This window comes from Haliaeetus albicilla, chromosome 23 (genome assembly GCF_947461875.1).
Source record: "Haliaeetus albicilla chromosome 23, bHalAlb1.1, whole genome shotgun sequence".
NCBI lineage: Eukaryota > Metazoa > Chordata > Aves > Accipitriformes > Accipitridae > Haliaeetus > Haliaeetus albicilla.
The window spans coordinates 4,791,667-4,812,357 of record NC_091505.1 but is presented as its reverse complement, the minus strand read 5'-3'; the positions used below and the strand labels follow the sequence as shown (position 1 = coordinate 4,812,357).

At 39.6% G+C, this 20,691-nt stretch overlaps 1 protein-coding gene and 1 long non-coding RNA gene across 4 annotated transcripts in view; one reads left to right on the top strand and one right to left on the bottom strand.

The window, feature by feature from the left end:
- Positions 1 to 18,484, top strand: part of COL4A5 (collagen type IV alpha 5 chain) — an 89,065-nt gene extending 70,581 nt beyond the window's left edge. The window contains exons 39-51 of one of the 2 annotated variants that reach the window (XM_069810978.1): positions 354 to 452; positions 1,018 to 1,068; positions 1,869 to 2,054; positions 8,654 to 8,787; positions 9,191 to 9,263; positions 9,412 to 9,483; positions 9,862 to 9,990; positions 10,265 to 10,363; positions 11,681 to 11,893; positions 12,240 to 12,417; positions 13,002 to 13,116; positions 13,440 to 13,612; positions 15,123 to 18,484. In XM_069810978.1, coding sequence (XP_069667079.1) covers positions 354 to 452; positions 1,018 to 1,068; positions 1,869 to 2,054; positions 8,654 to 8,787; positions 9,191 to 9,263; positions 9,412 to 9,483; positions 9,862 to 9,990; positions 10,265 to 10,363; positions 11,681 to 11,893; positions 12,240 to 12,417; positions 13,002 to 13,116; positions 13,440 to 13,612; positions 15,123 to 15,204 — 1,604 coding nt within the window. In that variant the 3' untranslated portion in view covers positions 15,205 to 18,484. Of the gene's footprint in view, positions 1 to 353; positions 453 to 1,017; positions 1,069 to 1,868; positions 2,055 to 2,376; positions 2,480 to 8,653; positions 8,788 to 9,190; positions 9,264 to 9,411; positions 9,484 to 9,861; positions 9,991 to 10,264; positions 10,364 to 11,680; positions 11,894 to 12,239; positions 12,418 to 13,001; positions 13,117 to 13,439; positions 13,613 to 15,122 lie in introns of those variants that run through there. The other variant, XM_069810979.1, reaches the window with a different exon arrangement.
- On the bottom strand, positions 448 to 15,243 carry LOC138690697 (uncharacterized). 2 transcript variants are annotated; one of them, XR_011329456.1, is made up of 4 exons: positions 15,104 to 15,243; positions 2,472 to 2,632; positions 835 to 1,118; positions 448 to 604 (listed from the first exon to the last, which is right to left on the bottom strand). It is a non-coding gene; the product is annotated as an uncharacterized lncRNA (long non-coding RNA). The 2 variants fall into 2 exon arrangements; XR_011329455.1 differs by having other exon boundaries at positions 448 to 1,118.
- Positions 18,485 to 20,691: the final 2,207 nt, after the last annotated feature.

Sequence of the window (20,691 nt, the reverse complement as noted above, 5' to 3'; positions counted from 1 at the left end):
TCATATCATCAGCTATTGAACCAAGAAGTTAACTGTTTCAGTATTTACCGGCTTTATTTATGTTAAGTACTCCAGTGGTCTAACCTGTTTTTATAGGAGCAAAATTCTAATTTATCCTAAAGGGAAGCATTATATTATTTTAAGCAAACATGAACTGCTTAAAAGGTCACAGGCCTAAAAGCCTTTTCTAAATTATCAGGGGGGAGAGAGAAAAAGGTTTTAATTTTAAGATTACACCCTTATGAATTTGTTATTTCATTGTCACGCCTTCAGATTCAGATGGTGGGAGGAGGTTGCTTTTTTTAGTTGCAGGTTAGGCATTACTGTGCTAATGTGTTCTATCCCCCTTTTAGGTGATATCGGTCGTCCTGGCCCTCCTGGTCCTTCTGGGGAGAAGGGACAGCCTGGTCGAGATGGTATCCCTGGACCAGCTGGACAGAAGGGCGAACCAGGTTAGGTATCCTTCCTGTTTGTTTTCTCCTCTTCACTCTGTATTGTGATGTCCTGCTTTCTCTGTTTGATCTTTCCTATAACTGCCCATACACTTTCAAAGCTGCTCCTGTGGTTCCCAGCTGCTGAATGGTTCACAAAGGGTGCTGTCAAGCTGCCAATGAAGCACAGGACAAGAATTCAATCAGCTCTTAAATTTTTATTACCTGACTTCAACACCAGCCCGTGTTCCTGTATTCTACGGTAGCTGTATTGCTTCAACTCAGTTACAGAATGGATAAACAGTGTAATGTCTGCCTTAAATGTAGAACCCCAACCAAAAATGTAAATGTATTAACTCTCAAAATCTGAAAGAGCATCGTGTGAATCAATAGAAATACTTACAGATGCATTTTGTAGCAAAACCTCTGGCTTTGGTGTACACTGGTGAGTGAATGAGAATCCTGGTAGCCTCGAGGAACTGGAGATTTAGACCAACGGCACTTTCATCATTCTCAGCCTCATATTCCTCTTCCTGGAGACTTGAAAGTTATATGTTCATTATTAACTGAATCTGTTTCTTTCCAGGTCTACCAGGTTTTGGGCGCCCAGGACCTCCAGGACTTCCCGGATTGTCAGGTAAAGTCTCTCTGTTGTTCTTTGTTAAAAAGGTTGAATGTAAAATATATCTACACACCAAAAAAAGAAGGACGTGCTGTATGTTCTGTAACAAATGAATGCTATAGCAACAACTAAAATAACCTTTTTTTTTTTTTTCCTCCTCAGCATATCATTTTCTATTAACCATGGTAATAAAGACACTCATTACTGACTACTGAATTTTGTAAATTAGCAATTATGCAGACAGAATAAATCCACACAGGATAATAGTCTACTGCATTGTGTGGAACTTTGCTGATTTGTCTCAGTAAATAAAGCATTCATACAACAGATGACAAATGAAGCTGCTTTGAAAATATCGCTGCTTGCTGTATTACTTTTCAGTAGCATTAAAGCTCCTAAATTCCTCAAGCTTATTTGAAAATTTTGCAAGTATGTCTTAACTTTCAGCAGTGTCTCAAAAACATGATGAAGTCTTAATATTGAGGGATTCCTTCACAGAAAGCATTGCTTGTAGACTTACAAACTCAGAGGATGTTTGTGAATTAACTACAGCATCACTGAGTAGTAAAGTGAAGCTTAGTAAGACCGTTTAACGTGTCAGAAGCTATAGCACTTTCTCCTGCAAGAATTTTTAGCCCTTACTCTTTTCTGAATGTTAGACCAATTTTATACTGTCTCACTGCGCAAATGAGGTGACTTGTGGCCAGACTTGCACCTTCTGCAAGAGGGAGAAACGGCTTTGCAAACTGATATTTGGACTTTTTTGCATATCAATTTGTAACAGTATTTATAAACATGGCTGTTTGATTTTACAGGGCAAAAAGGAGAACTGGGGTTACCTGGCCCACCAGGGCCCCCTGGACTTCCAGGTCTGAAGGGAGAACCAGGTTTCCAGGGATTCCCTGGTCTACAGGGTCCACCAGGTCCACCAGGATTACCAGGGCCACCTCTGGAAGGTCCTAAAGGTAGCCCTGGTCCACCAGGTGTTCCAGGAAGGCCAGGTAAGAGCGTGACCCATACCTATCAACATCTGCCAGTACTTTCATGTTTTGCTGGTAGGTTATCAGCCTTTAAACTTTCTCAATTTATTTGGATGGATAAGTTCAAGACTCATGGCAGAGGTCTTGATGTTTGTGGGCAACCAGAGGATTTTGTTGCCAAAAGTAACAGTACCTAAAAATAAACCAGCCTCATTTTCTATTAATTTCTGATACCTGGCAGCAAAAATCTAATGCGTTAATAAACGGGAGATTCTCCGCATGCTGTCACAGTAATCATCTAGCGAGCACGATATCGACTTTTGAACATCTGATACCTTTGCAGTATTGTCACGTGATCAGCAAATGTCATCGCGCACAAAAAACCAAAAGTAACAAACCCCATCATTTTAAGAGTCATGAAAATCAAATTCACGCTACCATCACAGCATGATCAAATTGGATAGCTCTCTTCATCTTCGTGTCATGTAACATAACTCACTGCTCCGTTGTGTCATGTGGCTCCCATGGACTCAGTGTACCATCATGCCGTTTTCATCTTTCCATTCCATGTTTGCATTTTGTTCCTGCACCAACTAATTCTGGGAATGAAAAAAACACTAGACTGAGTTAACATTGCTGAGCAACTCCCTGGCATGTGTTAGAATTTGATTTATATTTTGTGTCATAGAATGTTTATTTGCGGTTAGATACTGCTCTTGAAAAATCTAACTTTAATGAACCTGTCACAGCTCTGGGTCAAGCTTATTGCTGTACCTTGAGTCTAGAAGTACTTTGGCACCAGCAAGACTCATCTCACTTAACATGCTTGATATTCTCCTTAAAGGAGACTACTTTCAAACCAAGCCATTGGCTGATTACAGGTTTTTTTCTTTGCATATTCATGGCGAAGTAATATTTTCATTTATTGCCCTCAAACTGTGAGCTCAGATTTTTCTGTTATTCAAAGATTTGTTTGGGAAAAGTTAGTTTTGAGTTAGTACATTTGTAAAATCGTTGCTACACATATATTGTTCATTTTTGGGTATCAAGGAAGAGTTCAGTTTTGCAGTACACACTTGGAAAGATTTTAAGATTTGCTTTTTTCCTCATGCTTGCTTCTGATACAGGAGAAGGCAATCCCACTGAAAAACATTTTTAGATGGAATTCCATCAAAATATTTTCACCAGAACTGGAATCGAGTAATAGTTGATTATTCTCAACAGCAGCATGAGCTTTTCTCTTGTGCAGAGTAGGCTATGAACTCATCTATCCTAACTGTGCATTTAAAAAATGAGTCATTACAAACATTTGGTTTTAATTTGTAACACCTTTAAAACTGGGGTGCTGTTTGCTGGTATAATGAGGTTTTCTTTTAGTCCTAGTAAAAATATTGAATTGTGTTGTATCCTAAACCTGCTTTTTATGTGACTGGTGTGGAACAACCCAGTGGGTTAATAATTCACAGCCAGTCACAATTTCTTCCCAGTTTCCTATTCGGTTAGTGGAAGGAGAAGTGCGTGCCTTCCCCCTTTCTCCTGGAGGAACTTACTCCCTGCTGTGCCCTAGGGGCTCTAACCAGTCAGTGGAGCATCCCTGCAGCAAGTTGGTAGTTCTAATTTGCTTTCCACTTTCTGTGTGGCCTTGTCCTCTTCTGCCTAGTTGCTCACTGGCAGGTTAGGAGTATGGGACAAGTAATCCCAGCTCTGCTCACTGTGGTGAGAGTCGCAGCTGGGGCAAGTGGGAAAAGGAGCGAAGGGATAAGAGATGGTGGGATGCTGGACTTGGGCTTTGTAATTTAAGTGTGCCCTAATAAAGGCCTAAGACATTCTAGATGTCGAGATCTTCCAAAGATAATTTTTCTGTATGTAGAGTGGTACAGCAATTAAAATTTTGGCACAGGAAGCTGATTGGTCCATAAGAGTATGGCTGATTTGTCCATAAGAGTATAGGCTTTAATTTTTAAAAGATTCTTATACAGAGGATATCTCCAAAATCTAAAAAAAAAAAAAAAAAAAAAAAAGTAAACCAGCTAAGCAGCTCCTGGTATATAAGGAAACTACCAACTGAGATTCTATGCTCTGCTGTAGCATTGGTGTTTTTATGAAGCTTCTCATCCTGTTCACACTTCTCTGTATAAATCAGGTGCTTACTGACTCTAATCAGCTGGGGAGGTAGACGAGTGGTAGGACTCATTTTCTTTGCAGTTTTATGAGCATTGGCAGGGGAAACAACCAGTGAGGTTTTGCTCAGCCATGTTCTCTCTCTCTCTTTCTCTCTTTCTCTTTCTCTCTTTCTCTTATTTCCATTTTTGTTGCATGCAATGTATAAAGTGAAGCATTTGTTTTGCTCAGTTACGCGTGAACTAATGTGGATAAACCAAACTATTATTGCAGTTCTGGTACAATCAGCACTCCAGCCTTTTGTTTCAAATGATAACACAGCCTATTGTTGGAATGCTGATTTTGTAACATTTCAACATAAGGCAGTTAGTCATAAAAGCAGCTGTGTGGCTGCCAAATTATCCCCCTTCTAGGGACATAAATAAAACCAGAAGCTGTATGCATATACTGTTTGTTGTTGGCTTCTGGGTATATTCTAAGACTAGTAAAAGTGATGAAGTCAAGCATGATGTAGCTCTCTGACTTCAGTTGAGTTGCCCCTCAAACAAACATTGATAGATGGTGTTGGAACGCTTTTATTAATTGATTATAAAATTAAGCCAATTTCCAGGGCAACACAACATTGCTATTACTCCACATGTCTGTTTTCATTGCTATGAGTAATAATAGTTTGGTGTTTTGCATACTGTATGTAAAGGAATATTGAGCTAAATCTAAAAAGAAAGGTTTAGTTGAATATGTTAGCTTGTTGATATTTCTAACAATTTTGATGTTTTTCCCCTTATTCTAATGATGACCTTGGTGAACTCTGACCCCCTACTCCCAGGTCCCTCAGGTTAGCCCCTTAACTCCAAAATAATAACTTTGCATGAAAATGAATGTATATACTTCTGTAGCATCTAAATGTAGATATGCTGAGTCATTTTTCAGACATACTTTTTAATCTGTGGTAGAAAAGAAAAGCTCAGAGTTGGCTTTCAGACTCTTCCTCCATGATGTAGGAGTGACAATGGAAGGACAGTGTTGCTGTCCTCATGGTGGAAGATCATGTGGGTCCAGATGTGCAAGGCTTTTATAAAGTGTCCCCAACTATGAAACTTGTTTTAGCATATTTATTCTCAGTGCAGTTGAAAACAATATATACTGGTTTTCATAATTTTTAAAAAAGCATCTTGTGCTATCCTCCCATGTCTTTGCTGTATAATTGTGTTTTGCAGCTTGGGCAAGTGACAGTATTCATTTTTGTAACACCTGCTACTGTTGATTTTGGATACTCTCAAATGGCTTAAATAAATTAGATGCTTCTTTTGTACCAACAGTGTCTGTAGGAAAATTTATACAGAGTAACAATGATGCTTTACATTCCCAACTTAGAGCATTGTAACTTTCCCATGCAGAGAAATCCTTATTTCCATTGTTTTGCTTCACCAGCACATTTAGAGGAAATGAGGAAAGCTCTTCCTTTAACATGTATTTAATGAAAATGAAGCATACAGCCCTCCCCTCCCTAACACTAGGGCAGTGGAACAGGACTGGTAAGAACATGGCCATTTTCACAAGCTTATCGTAATTTTAGCATATCAGCATGTAACACAAGCCAGCTCTTGGGACGATTTTTAACATCTGTGTCTAGATTGAAAATGACTTGGTATATCTATTTAATAATAATGATGTCTTTAGGTTTTGCTATGATGACTTTGAGGAAGCAAAGAACTGTCATGAAAATTCAATAAAGGAATACATTTTAGCTTTTAGTCTGCCGTTCTAAGCATTGTGAGGTAGCAAATGTGGTAGCCCCTGATGTTTGAATCCTAGCTTCATGCAATCACGTAAAAAAATGAATGTGGCTTTACCTTTTAATTAAACTGTGGTCACACAAGCAGTAACCACACTTTCAGAGAGGGCTACCATCATGGGTGTGCTGAGAGGAACTTATCAATTCCTTCATGTTTTGTTCCACCCTGTGACTGTGCTCAGCCAGAATTCAATAATCAGTAAGTATAGGACAGATTTATATATCATAGCAAAACTTATCTAACAGTGAAATATAGTTTATAAGTACTTAACAGTTAAATGTCCATGTCATTATTTTTAACAACTGTATTACAGTTAGTATTTAAAATAATTTATCAAATATGTAAGAAATAGTGCATTGACATAAACCTGACGTGTATTTATTGTAGTTTTTAGGTGCAAATTGCATGGTGATACGTTGTTATATTTAAATCATTTCACTGACATGAAAGATAGATACAAGTGGCACAGGAGCTAAAATGTATTAATTGAGGAGCATGGTAAGGACAACCAGCTTACATTTTGAAAGAGGACATTTAAATGATTTTTCTAAGGATGTTACCACATGCCATTCTCCATAATAAACTTAAACAGGTAAATCTTAGTGTATTTTTATCAAGAACAGGTACATCCTGGGGTTTTTTTATCAAGAAAAAATAATGCTAACAGTAAAGACAACAAATTCTAAATTTGTAAGTTCTGTTGTATTTTTCCTTATAGCATTTGCAGCCCTTTTGACCCATGCTAATCCTGCTTACCGTTTTGAAGAGGGTATAAGCCTACTTTTCAGTCCTAGAACTGTATTCACAGATAGTTGAGGCTCATACCTTCTGTTAATCACACTTCCTCCCCGGCCCAAAGCAGAATTTTGCTCAAGAGTGAGTTGTCATTCACAATTTACCTGCATATTTGCCAAGCTCCAGGCCCTGTGATGTCGAATATTGTCAGTGAAATGGTTACGTAGTCCAAACCCCATTGTGAGTAGGACTAACCGGTCACAGGCCTCAGCTGTAATGTTAAAGCAATAACACATTCTTTAGTAAAGCTTTAAGTTTGCTGTTAAATGAAGTGTCAAATTAGTCTTAGTAGAGCCTAGTCACCAGAATAACTTGTATCTGAAAATACATATCGTTGTGTATTCATGTATGGTTTTATGCATGCATGTGGATTATACTGTAAATACAAAATATGCTGGTGAAATGGGTTGTTGTGTAGTGTATATGCTGTCATCTGTACTATTTCTAACTAGTAATCTTGTTTTGTACTGTGTGATGTCTGACCCTTCTAACATCGATCATTGGGCTTTGGTGAACTCTGATCCTTCCAGGTCCTCCAGGTTAGACTCTTAACTCGGTCAATTTATTTCATTGCGTTGCACTTGATGTAAGAGAAACAGATGTTTTCCCGTAATTCTATGATTATCTTTTTAAGGACTATGGTTACCCTGCAGATCGTATGTGTTTGATTAGCATGCCTCAAATGGTAACCTGTTATTATTTTGCACGTGTACAGTACTAGATCAGTATAAAAGAGCAAAATGAACACAAAAAATCCTTGCATGATGTTTTCTGTAGCTGAAACTGCTACAGGATATGTGTGAAATCTGGTACAAAATTGCTGTTGATTTAAAAAGAAAAATTTTGGAAGGAATTCTATACTGAGGTTTGCTTGCAGAAATACAGCTCATCAAATTTATCCACTGAATATAGGCTATGAGGATGTCAAAAGAGATGTTAAATTATTCGAGATTGCAGAAGAATTGAAAATCCAGCACACTGATAAATGTTATCAGATTTGTTGTACTTCAGGGGAGAATGTCATAGCACTGTTCTGCAAAGAGATCCTTTTGTTAATCCAGTTATGAGATCTAACTTGTAAAATGTTATTAGCTGTTGCTGCACTTGCTTACAGTTTGTTTTCCCACAAATTAATATCGGTTACCTTCTATTTAGATGGTGGCATAAAGGAGGGGGTCTCATCTTTCCATTCTCCAAATATCCAATTTTCTTTTAAATCCACTACTTTGCTTTGGATTAATGTGGCTGTAGCAAATATCTATAACCAGCCCAGTTCCTCTATTGGATTTACACAGCGTAATTCTACTAAAGATAGCCAAATCAGTTGGAGGGAGTGTCATTCAACATAAGGAAGTTTCTGCAACTTGGATTATTATTTAGGCAAGACAGAATGATGGGCTTCCTGCTGCCTAGCAGTCAGCAAACAGTATATACTGGGCTCCTCAATAGGTATGTCAAATTCTAACAGCAAAAAAGCAGCAATATTTTACATTGTTGAGACTGGCTTTCAAAAGGAGTTCAGTCTGTTAAGATTGCACATAAGAGATGATGAATGTAACGCAGGTCAGCAGAGGGGATATTTGTACCATCTAATTTTGGGTTTCTTGGCTCCTACTAAAGGCACCGGTCTGGTCACTGGTAAGCTTCTAATGCAGGTGAGTTGCACCGCCTTTTGGAAAGACCTGCTTCTCTTCATCAGCTAGATAAGGAGCCTTGGTTCCTGATTTGGGTAGTACAAGTAATCCCTCTATTTGTTTTCCCTTTAGTTTATCCTGAATTCAGCATTGAAATAGAGCTGGGAAGTCAAGCCAAAAAAAATTTATTTTTTTTTTTTCACGCTGAAGGCACAAACTTGGGGAGAATGGTTGATATATACTGATAGATGCATATTTGTTCTGCAACGTTAAGGTCCACCAGGCCCAGAAGGTCCGCGAGGGCCACCAGGCAGTGGAGGACTTAAAGGGGAAAAAGGGAACCCTGGTCAACCTGGCCCACCTGGCCTGACTGGTCAAAAGGGAGATCAAGGACCACCTGGACGCCAGGTAGGACAAGAAATGGAGTTTCCCCCCTAGTTTATTTTTAAATGCAATAAAATTGAATATATTTGGATGGAATATGCAGTTTATCATAGTAAAATAAAAGCCAAAACGCGGTAGCTAACACCTTGTCTTGTAGCGAATAAGACGGTCTTTTCCTTAATTATCCCCCAGTATCTGGGCAGGAGGTCCCCACTATATTCCCATGGGAGTTGGAGCTTTCAATGCACACTTGTTACGGTGTTCTCTGACAGCACCCAGTGCAGTGAGCAAAATGCATGGCCTCAGCCCTTCAAAGTGCAAGTTCACAGACCCAAAGTGTGCTTATTTGTCCCCCAGCCACCTCTTCTATCTTTTTTTCTGAAACTGCTGAGGAGATGAGTGAATAACGTGAAGCTGTTCTGTTCAGGGGGAACCTGGTCGTCCAGGTCTGAATGGAATGAAGGGCGACCCGGGGCTTCCAGGCGTTCCAGGATTCCCAGGTATTTAACTAGCATTTCAAGTGAAAACCTCCAGACAAAGTAACAGCCCCTCAGGGAGAAAAGAAGCCTGATTTTGGCCATTCCTGCAGCAGATTTTGTAAGACAGCATGTTCTTTCACTGTGTAACTGTGTGAATTTGATGTTTCAGGTATGAAGGGTCCCACTGGACCTCCAGGACCCGCTGGCCTCACAGGCAGTCAAGGACTGCCAGGCCCACCAGGTAGGAGTCCTGAGTAGCATTATTGTCACTTTTGCTCCCTGACAGTAGAATTTGTTACACAGATGTAGGACTCAGTTGGTCTCAGCCAGCAAGGAAAGTAGTTAAGTGAGCAACAGCTTAAACACAATTCCATGCTATACTTTTTAGGTGGACAAGTCATCCTACCCTATTTTATACTCTGTATCCAGTCTACGTGCATTAACCCCTGCAGAGCTGTCCTTTGCAGGGGGTCACTGAGAGCACTTTTTTGCCTAATATATACACTTCCTCTTTACATTGATAGAGCTCTTGGCTTCTGATTTTGTAGTAAATAACAGAAACTGTTCCTAATGCTCTTTTCCACCTTGGTTTATCTAATACTAAACTGCTTTCTCTCAGGTCCACCAGGTTTACCAGGGACCATTGGACGAAGCATTGTTGTCAAAGGTGACCCTGGTCCCCCCGGTCCTCCAGGACAGCCTGGGTCGAAAGGGCCACCTGGATTGCCAGGGCCACAGGGATTGCCAGGTATGATCCTAGGTGGCTGCAGAGAAAATTACTAAGAAGTATAGCTGACTGCTGGTTGCAATGCGAGTCACTTGGCATGGGCTGCAGAGACAAGTTACTGAATTCAGCGAGAGGTAATAGATAAATGTAGGGTTCTACCATACACATTTGGTTTAATGGTCTGTTCTTGTCTGATGTATCATGAAGGAACAACGGATGAGTCCCAGACAATTTAAAGATTTTTGTAGTGAGATTTCAAGAGCTTTTATTTCAGTTACGCATTTGTCTATTCTAGGTCCAATTGGTCTTCCTGGTGACCCAGGGCGAGATGGACTACCTGGTTTTGATGGTCCAGCAGGACGTAAAGGGGAGAGAGGTCTTCCAGGCCAACCAGGTATGGTGTTTATCCTATGTGGACCCAGTGGAAAAAGAGATGTTCCCTTTTGTAAGTGCAGCCTAATACTGGGAAGTGAGATCTTTGCCTCGCAGGAGTAATAATAAAATAATAATTTTAGGATTTTCTTAATGCAAAAATATTACAAGCAGCTGAACATACTTTGGTTTGGAATATTCTTGGAACCAACACTTTGCTGCTCATTGCCGAGTAATATTGTAGAGTGCTTTATCTCAAGCTTAATGGCACCCCCTTTGCAGCACAGATGATGTACAGGAGATAATGAAGATAGTAAGAAACAGAAAGAGAGATTAGTAAAATAATTTTAATTTTGCATGGAAATCATGAATGGGGAAAAACAGACTTCATAAAGGAAAGAATTTCACCAAAGGCTACCATGTAGCTATTGCTTAGAATTACTGAATTATGATTTGAGAAAAGAAATCAGACTAGGCAATGGGACAATTTTCTAAAGATGATGATACATATTAAGTAGCTATATATTGCAACTTGTAAGAAAAAGCATTAGAATTTAAACAGGTAAAACCGTACAAAAATCCATAGTGACTTTTTTCCTTTTTGTCTGAGTAGCTCTATGAAATCTGTTAGCATTATTTTAGTGAAAAAAATGTACATAATAACGACTGTAGAATAACATAGTCTAAATATTTCTGGTTGTATTTCCTGATATTTTTGCTGTTCAAGAACAAATGCTTTTTCTGATACCTTTCTCAGTCATATGACTCATTCTTGCTCTCATTCAAGGTTGTTCTACCCTACTTCCACTCTTTGTAACCTACTCCAAAACTGACTGCAGCTTTTCTATTCATTTTGGTGGGCTTTGGCTCAGGTGTTATCATAGGATGCCCTAGAGTGAGACTGGCTTCTGTTTCTGGCTCTGCCATTTATTTTGTGATCTTGAGCAAGGTGTTTCAACATTATCTGATTAAGCTACATACACAGATTAATATGTTTTGGAATTGGGAAGCTGATTTGGACTCATTCCAGTGGCTGTCATGTCCACTGCAGTTGTTATCTTAGTGCCTCACAGCTCTGAATGTATTTAACTTCACAATACCCCTACAACAGAGGGACGCTGCACTGTTACTTTATAACTAGCTATGACAGCCTCAGTGATTTAACCAAGCTTACGTGAAAAAATAATTTGAGGAAGATAGTGTTAGCAGATACTGGGTCCCCCAACTCACAAGCACCTTAATCACAAGACGATGGTACATTTCAGAGCTACGTTAGTCCTAAAAGAGCAAGAAATGGTGTTAATAAATACTGTGTGTTCTGATCCTCTCATGTGAACAGGTTCACGAGGAATACAGGGACCTCCTGGTCCTGATGGCTTACAAGGCCCACCTGGTCCTCCTGGAACAGCTTCTGTTGCTCACGGATTCCTTATAACTCGGCATAGCCAAACCAGAGATACACCACTATGTCCACAAGGAACATCAAGAATATATGATGGATTCTCTCTTCTATATGTGCAAGGAAATGAGAGAGCACATGGCCAGGATTTGGGTGAGATATTCTGTATGCTCTGTCTTTAAGGGGAAAGAAGCTGTAGCTGCCTCTTCAGATGCTCTGGTTCTCTGAAGATATGATGGTCTTAGAGATTTCTTAGATGAGGATGGGGATTGCATACTAAGATCTACTATCTCCAGAGGTTGCACATTATAATTCAGGATGAAAGAATGTAAACCAAAACTGAGAAGTTAAGTTTCTCCCACATGTGACAATTTGATAGCACATGCTGTGCACTCACAAGTGGAGAGGAAGAATACACAATTACTCTTCTCAAAGAATTGCTACAGAAAGCAATGAAGTGAAAACTTTGCTGTCACATTTTACATATCTTACTCTGTAGGTACTGCTGGGAGCTGTCTTAGACGTTTCAGCACCATGCCCTTCATGTTCTGCAACATCAACAACGTTTGTAATTTTGCATCAAGGAATGACTATTCCTACTGGCTATCGACTCCAGAGCCAATGCCAATGAGCATGGAGCCACTGACTGGGCAAAGCATCCAGCCATTCATTAGCCGGTGAGACAAAGCAGGCTATCAGGTCTCTATTTTAATACCTGGATAAATTGCACATCTTATTTGTGTATTTCCAGTGAGCAGGTTGGATATAAGGAGATGAATCTGTCATGTTTTCTCTGGGAAATACTAGAAAAGTAGCCTGGTTGAAAGTATTCATTGTCTTAAAAGGTCTGTCTACGTGCAGCAGTGATAATTCGAGGCTGAAAGGCTGTAAGAGCTCTCCTCAACTGAGGAAGCTTATATAGTCAGCAGCGCAAGATTGCCATGGACAGGAAGGAGAGCATGACAGCCATTAGCTCTAGGATTAAGGTACCCACTTGGGGACTTTGAGCTCCCAGGTTTTGTTTCAGGAACTGCTTCAGTATTTTACCCAGTGGTTGTTAGTAGAAACACAGGTAGATTTTGCACTCCAAAATACTGTCTTATTGCAGTTACAAAATACGTGAGAAGTAGAGGTCTAGATTAATAGGATAGCCTCTCACAGGCCAGTTTTCCTCCCGTTCTCTGGGTAAGAATTCTTAATAAAACGTACTCCTATTATATTTTAATATCGCATGTTTCTCTGATACTTCCCCTGTGTCCAGATGTGTTGTGTGTGAAGCTCCTGCTATGGTGATAGCTGTCCACAGTCAGACCATTCAGATTCCTTCGTGTCCTCCAGGCTGGGACTCCCTTTGGATCGGTTACTCTTTCATGATGGTAAGAACTGCCTCCTACTCCAGAAGTGGCTAGTACCCACTTGTGTCCTCAACTAACTGCATTAGGACTTTGTTAAAAACTACACTGGCTGTCATTCGAAAGCCTTTACCTTCAATTACTAACCATGGTAACCAAGATTAACAGTGATTTCCCAGTACTCAGAGCCCAGTGTGACTGATATTTATGGAGGTGTCTGACCACTGCATTATCTCAACCAGGAAAGGACAGAGGCTCTTTTAGTAGTTGAATGCTGTGCTATTTAATTTTTAGCACCTACGGTAAGATCCTTCTTTGTGTGTTTCTTTCCTCCACCCCTACACCAGCACACTAGTGCTGGAGCAGAGGGCTCTGGACAGGCCTTGGCATCACCGGGATCCTGTTTAGAAGAATTCCGCTCAGCTCCGTTTATTGAATGCCATGGTCGTGGCACTTGTAATTACTATGCCAATTCATATAGTTTCTGGCTGGCAACTGTAGAGGTGTCAGAAATGTTCAGGTAAGAAAGCCTGTTTCTTGTATATTGCTTTATTCCGGAATGAAAGCTTTGGAAACTGAATTTATTCTGAAGATCAAAAGAGATTTGTTTACAGGGGTATAGGGAAATAATTTAGCTTGTTTTCCCCATCACAACCAGTTTTTCAAGTGTTTCCTTGGTAAGCCTTTAATATTATGTAAAAACTTGCTAGGGCACATTCTGTTTTGCAAGGAGTCAGATTCTTTTTATGTCAATTCTTATTCACATTTAGTAGTACCTTCTCTGAAAGTAGTCCTACTGTAGTTACCGTATTTGGAGCCTAGAAGATCAATTTTGTTGTTTTGTTTTCTTGCCAGGCCTTTCAGTAGCCTCAAATATTTGAAAAGCTAGTTCGCAGACGTACAAGGGACATGTACGAAGGGCAAGATTGACTCTACTTAAACCTTTTAAGGCAGATGTTCATATAACCTGTTTTTAAAACCCTTGTATGAAGGAAGTTTCATACCCTCCATGGCAAGCATTTTTTCCAGTACTTTGCAGAAGAATTAGGATGACATTTTGGCTGCAAGAAAGCCAGTGGACATTCTGTCCTCAGTTTCTCTGCAGTCAGCACTTCGGCTGGAGTCTCTCAGCTCCTCAACCTTTTTCCTTTTCAACTTGAGTAGCAAAATCATTTTTTCTTTGAAAAATCATCTCCTTTCATAGAATAAATTGCTACTGCCCTGTTTGTGTACTGATAAAAACCTCATAAATATTCCCACTGCCACCTAATTGAAAAATGTAGCTTTGTGGTACACAGCTGGCAATGTGCACTGTGTTATATAGCAGTAGTGGCCCCTAAGTTGGTTTTTTGTAATACCTACAACCATAATATTTAATGTGCATTAAATAGTCATCACTAAGTTTTCAGGGTAGTTGATCAGTGGTAATTCACTAGCGAAAACTGCCTACTAATTAACTACCATGCACCTTTGAGTTTTCTGTCTCTACTATTTTCTGTCTCCCACAAACACAACTTCCTTTTTTATTTTTTTTTAAAGAAACCTTTAAGAATTGCACTTACTCTGTGTACATGCACATTACACAAAATTGTTATATTAATCCCCCACCTCCCTACCCTTTCAGAATATAAATAATTTGGTAAAGCCATCACTGAAATACAACTCTCACTGTAGCAGTATTTTTTATGCATTGTTAAAGTACCCTTCAACTGAGAAACCCAAAGACGCCAGAAATACTGTCTCAAATGTACAAAATTCACCTTCCACTCGGCTTGGTATTTGTGCGACATCATATGCTAGAATGAAGTAGTTGATTAGCATACCTTGTGTATACTGAGACACTGGACAAGGCTGAGCATCTGTCACCTGGTGTTGAGGACGTACAGAAAGGTCGCTCCTAAGGAAAACTCTCAAATGCACTTACGTACTTAAGTGTTATCTTAAACTGTGAATTAAGTAGAAGTGTAAAGGAACAGTTCTGCAAACAAAGAAAAAGCTAACCTAACCTTACCTTTGTGTCTGTCAACCAGTAAACCTCAGTCAGAGACACTGAAAGCTGGAGACTTGAGGACGCGTATTAGTCGTTGTCAAGTTTGCATGAAGAAGACGTAACGTCTTGGAGAACGTTTTATAAAACAGTTGAAAATTCCTAAGATGCACTGTCTTCCAGCTGCAACAATGGTGCTACTGTGCAGAAAGAAAAGAAAAAACAAATCCAAACTGTTTTAACCATACAAATTCAAGTGTACCTCACTCATGTGCCAAACTAAGGGTTGTTCGGTACATATTTGACAACAAGACTAAGATGAAAGAATTGACCTCTTGGAAACAGAAAAGAACACTTGAGGTTCACAAAGGATCAGAAGATGAAATTTTTCATTTCTCTCCCCGTACCAAAATGGCACCTTTTTGATCAACCAAGAGAATAAAGAAAAACACGACGCACTGAGTATGTTTAAAATAACAAGACTGCAGTTTTGAAAAACATTTTTCATGGTGCTACTAACCCTACTGTATCCCAGGTTTTTAATATGAAATTTTAAGCTTATTTCTCTTTGTAAGTAATGAAATGTGTATATTGTGTAAACACCTTTTTAGTTGAAACTTTCAGTCATTTAGAAACAGACTCTGATATAAAAATGCTTATGTCTAAAAAATTAAAACATACAGCAGTATTTTATTATGAAACTTGTGGTACAGAGAGCATTTACCGCTCTTACACCAACTTATTCATTTAATATTTCATTTCCTCCCTCAGTTGCCAACCTGATATATTTGGGGAATGCATAATTATTCTGAAGTCATTTCGATCAGGGTTTTAAATGTTGTACACCATGCTATTGGTGGTATTATTTGTGCGTAGAAATCCCAACCCACTTGAAAAGGTTTTTTTTGTATCTTGTGAAAATATGTGAAATTATTAGCCATATTCTATATCCTTCTTTTCAGAATAAAAGTCACATTTACATTTTAGTAATCAGTTTGGCTTGACAAAACCTTGTTCCTTGGGGAATATCCAGTTACCAAAGCATTTAAGGTGATGCTTACATGAAACCTCTACTCTGAAGTGGTATCATGCATTTTATCCAAAAGAGTGTACATGCTAAGAAACCTTCTGAATAAAATAAAGCATAACCTGGTGGAAACTTTCCTATTTACAAATTAATCTTTTAATCTTATGTGAATTTCTACACATCCACAATGTATTTACAGTATACAGCAGCTCTTGTGTATGTATAGTTCACATAAGGCCTTGAAAGATGGTGCATGCAGTCTTTCTGATGTCATTTCGTAAGAATCCTACTGTGTATGTCTTAGAGTGTCACTACTTGTGCAATAGCTGAAAAGTGATCACTTTTTGTATGCATGACTGTTCAGCTTCTATGGTCAGTGCTGTTTCATTTACCCTTATGTATAAACAGAGCTCCCTGACAAAGCAAGACTATTTTTCAAGCGATGATACTTTAATATTTTCATTGTATATTGCCACCTCAACTATCAATACAACTTAACTTGTGAATTAACATACTGCTTTATACAGGTGAAGTGTATTTGTTTATTGACTACTGTTAAGTAATTTATCTGCTAATGGCTATTCATTCTTACCTTTCAGTTATCATTGTAAACACGGAGCATCAGAAACCTCCTTGGTTTATGCACATTTGACAAAAGACTGGTGAATGACCAGGTGGCAGTGATCTATACAATGAGATTGGTGCTGATTTCAAAAGCTTTCAACTAAATATGAAACTGAAGTTCTTTAGTTTAAAGCGCAAAAGTATTAATAGCTTTGTCTTTTTTTCAATTAGCTGCAGTTACATATGTTGGTAGAGAGTGGGCAATTCAGCAATGTGCATCCTTCAACTCCTTTTATTTTGGTTTGCTGATGCATATAGAAATAAACTGAACCTGCTGCTACCTCCAAGTCAAGAACTTGTTACCAAAGCTGAAATAAAATAGTAAGTCTCTTCTTGTCAACACAAGCCCTTATCTTACTGCTGGCTCCTCAGAAGCCTGAAATGAACATAGCAGCCTAGCCCCAGAAAAGCAGAAGCATGGATGCTAAGGTCAAGGAGCTCCCAAAAGAAAGAGCTCTCCCAGCCTTGCCTACCACCAACCTGTCTTGCGCTCACCAACAAGAAGCGTTCGTATACAGGGACCTGGGAAAGGGCAGAACGCGGTTGTTCTAGCAGTGCATAACCAGTGATTCTAAGATTTGGGCTTCTCTCGCAGCACGTAAAACAAAGCCTGCTGGATTGAAAAGACAGGAGATGCCGTTCCAATCTAAGGTAGATAGCACCCAGAACAGCTAGTCTTGTGGCAGGTTTAGGTCCCAGACCTGTGAGATGACCACAGAAAATGCAAATATGTAAAGTACCTACACTTCTGACAGATACAGTCTCTGTTCTGTTCCTGCAGCTCTCACCCTGACCTGGAGAACAGTCCTGAACCTTAATCAGCTTCAGGCTGAGATTTCCAAATGGGCTAATTTTTATTAAGAGAAAAGTAGTCTAGAGAGGAAGGAGCATCTTTTAACTAAGACCTGCAGCAGAGATTCAAGAGAGGTTGGTTTAATTCCCACCACACATTCTGTGCCTCAGAGCAGGTAAATCACTTGACCTGTGTTGGATTGGAGTTACTGATCTATAAAAGGAAGCATGGTTATTATTTTTTCCTCCTTCTTGACTGCTTAGACTGTAAGCTCTTTGGGGCAGAGATATTAAGGGGGCTCAAATGTTGGCTGGGGCCTCTAGGTGCTATCCATCAGTATATAAATATTAAACTACAGGTAAAAACTTGTGTTTGCAGATTTATTATTTAAAAAAAATAAACTGGTCTGAACATCAGAGCCTTCAAATAGAATTCAACAAAGCCTAACCATGATCCAGCTTGGAACACCACTTCTTCATCTACAGTTAAAGCTCTTTTTCCTCAAGTCTGATTTGTTTTTAACTAAAGCTTTTATTCTCTTAGCTGATCATGTCAAGTAGTCTATTTTAGTTAATCTTGAGCAGGAACCTGGAAGATAACTCAACTGTATTTTAAGTTAAGTTGTACGGGGACAAGTTGCACACTTTAGCCACTCGAGGGCCCCATACAGCTTTGAAAGAAAGAACAGCAACACGACCGAGTTCCTGGAAGTGCCTGCACACAGCAATGACTTTTTAAAAAGCTTACTAGAAGGGGGAGTGCGTGACTTTTCTTTGCTCACTACCCAGTTCTTGTTCTTGAAAGCTTGCTGCAGATGGTGTGCTGTCAATTGCAACTGGGCTGATGAGTGAAAAAACGCAACTTTCTAAAGGAATAATAGTTTGCAAATCCTAAAAACAGCAACCTTATGCACAACTTGGATTTACACTGTTCTAGTATTAAAGGACAAAGTTCTGCTTAAGACAGGCTTTTCGGTACCTTCCTTCACTCTAGTAAGTCCTGTTATAATCCTTGACTAAAAGGGAAATGCCTCCCTCAACCTCAAATTCATTTATAAGGTGGGATTTAAACTTCTGCAACAATTCTGCAGTCAAAGTACACCCTATAAACCAAAGTGGGCACACAGTGCAGTGCAGCAACATGTCTACACGAGGAACTAGGCTACTCTGTGCAAACTTTGTGCTTTAGAAGCTCGTAAGCATGCAGTATTTTGTCCTCTACTGTAAAGGTCAGTCCCCTCTATAGTGAGGATTTCTCACATCAAAGGCTGGAGGAAGTACTATTTTAAAAAGTACTTTTAGAATTTGAAAAAGTGATATATGGCTTTTGCAAGCAACAAATGCTCAAGTTCTAAAATTTTGGTCTTCTGCACTTATTTTCTATATACTTTGATATCTAGCTTAAGTATTTTCTAGTCAGCATGCTGCCTGAACTGTACAGAAGTGCTGTCCGAGGGACACCGCAGAGGGAAGGTCCTTTTGCCAGATACAGGACTATACTGCTGTGAGCAGCACTGCATGTTTTTAACAGGTCCTTCCCAGAAAAAGTTATGTTTTAGACAATCCAGCACTGTCACTGGACGCGTAACACTTCTGTGCTGCTATGGCTACTTCCGCTAGAAGCACAAGCTGAAAATTGCGCAAGAGGCTGGAATAATTTAGTCTTTCCAGGGTATTTTATTGACAAAAAGCAGGACACTATTGCTAATGGAAGGCAGGAGCAGTGATTAGCTCAGGGGAGTAGTAACAGTGTTCTACATTTAAAACATAGGGTATGTATCCAGAACTATTAGCTTTTGAAAGATTATTAACTCAACCCACTTGTAGCAGACAGGTGAGCACTGCCTAAGAACAGCCTCAGCTGGCAGCAAGGTGAGGAGTAACTGGTTCGTAAGGCAGACACACTGCTGTCCTTAGTAAAGGTACTCACTAGAGCCCCTGGGCAGAGCAGAGAATGGTGGCCCAGGCTACTGTGCCAACAAGCAGCTCCAGTGCCCACTGAGCTAGATGTCCTGACAGTCTCCTGTAACCATAATGCTGCTTTAATTAGCTTTAAATTAACTAACTCAGAAGAAAAACAAAAAAAACTGAGCTTGGTGTGTTTCTTTAAAAAAAAGGGGGATCAGGGGGAAGCAGCTTTTACCTCCCAGATCTATACAGCAAGCTCAGTGCTCATGCTCTCCCCCGAGACGTGTTGCTTCACAACCCTTTGAGGAAAAATGAGGGGAGAAACTTCTTTATATGTGAGGGAACGCTATTGCTAAAGCCAAAAGAGGACACAGGGATGAAAAAAAATACAATACAAATTGTATTGTTACCTGGTAACTCTGAACAGGTCCTTCTTCCCTGCTACGAACCCCTCGTTCCCAGTTACTTGATTATTTCCAGTACCACAGCGCTTGGTGAGATGCAAGGTCCATTAGAATTGGTCAATGCATTTCAAAACAAAGTCTTTTAATATGTGTTCTGGTGACGGTCTTCAAATTCAGATAGGGTCTAACTTGCCTTCTGGTTTTAATAGAGGGCTTTCACCACGCTTCAGAAGCGAGAGAGTTCTGTCAATGATTCACCCAAAGGGGGTTGAAAAATTAGTGCAAAACTATGCCCTCCACCCTCCCCCCCCAAAAAACCCCAACCCCTCAAGCAGTCAGCCCATTTCAGAGCCAACAAGACATTCAGACACAGGTCTCTTAAAGCAGTCATTATGAGACTGTTGCAACAGTCCTGACAGTGTTTGGATCATTTTCCCTGTTTACTGCTGGTAGGGCTGTTTCTGCCATGTATGAGAAGCACCGATTTCTTTTTCTTCCCAATACAGGCTACATGCTATAAAATGAGGCCCTAAGTAAGGGGGCTGGTTTCTTTGAGGAAAACCCTATTCTTACAGCAAACTTGACTTTTACAGAGAGTTGTTTTAATGCACTACTCTGAGTAACAGGGTAAGAATTACATCAGGTATTTTTAAAGAAAGAAAAGTCTAATCCAAGACATTTCACAGTAACCACCCACATTTATGGAGATCATATACACTCACATCTATGGATAAAAGCTCTTTCTTTCTATACAGAATTACTGACATATCCTTCATGTCAGTAAGGAATTTGAAAAGGCACTGCATTTTGTTGGTGTTTTCGAACTTGAAGTTCAGTTGCTTTTACAACTGGATGCC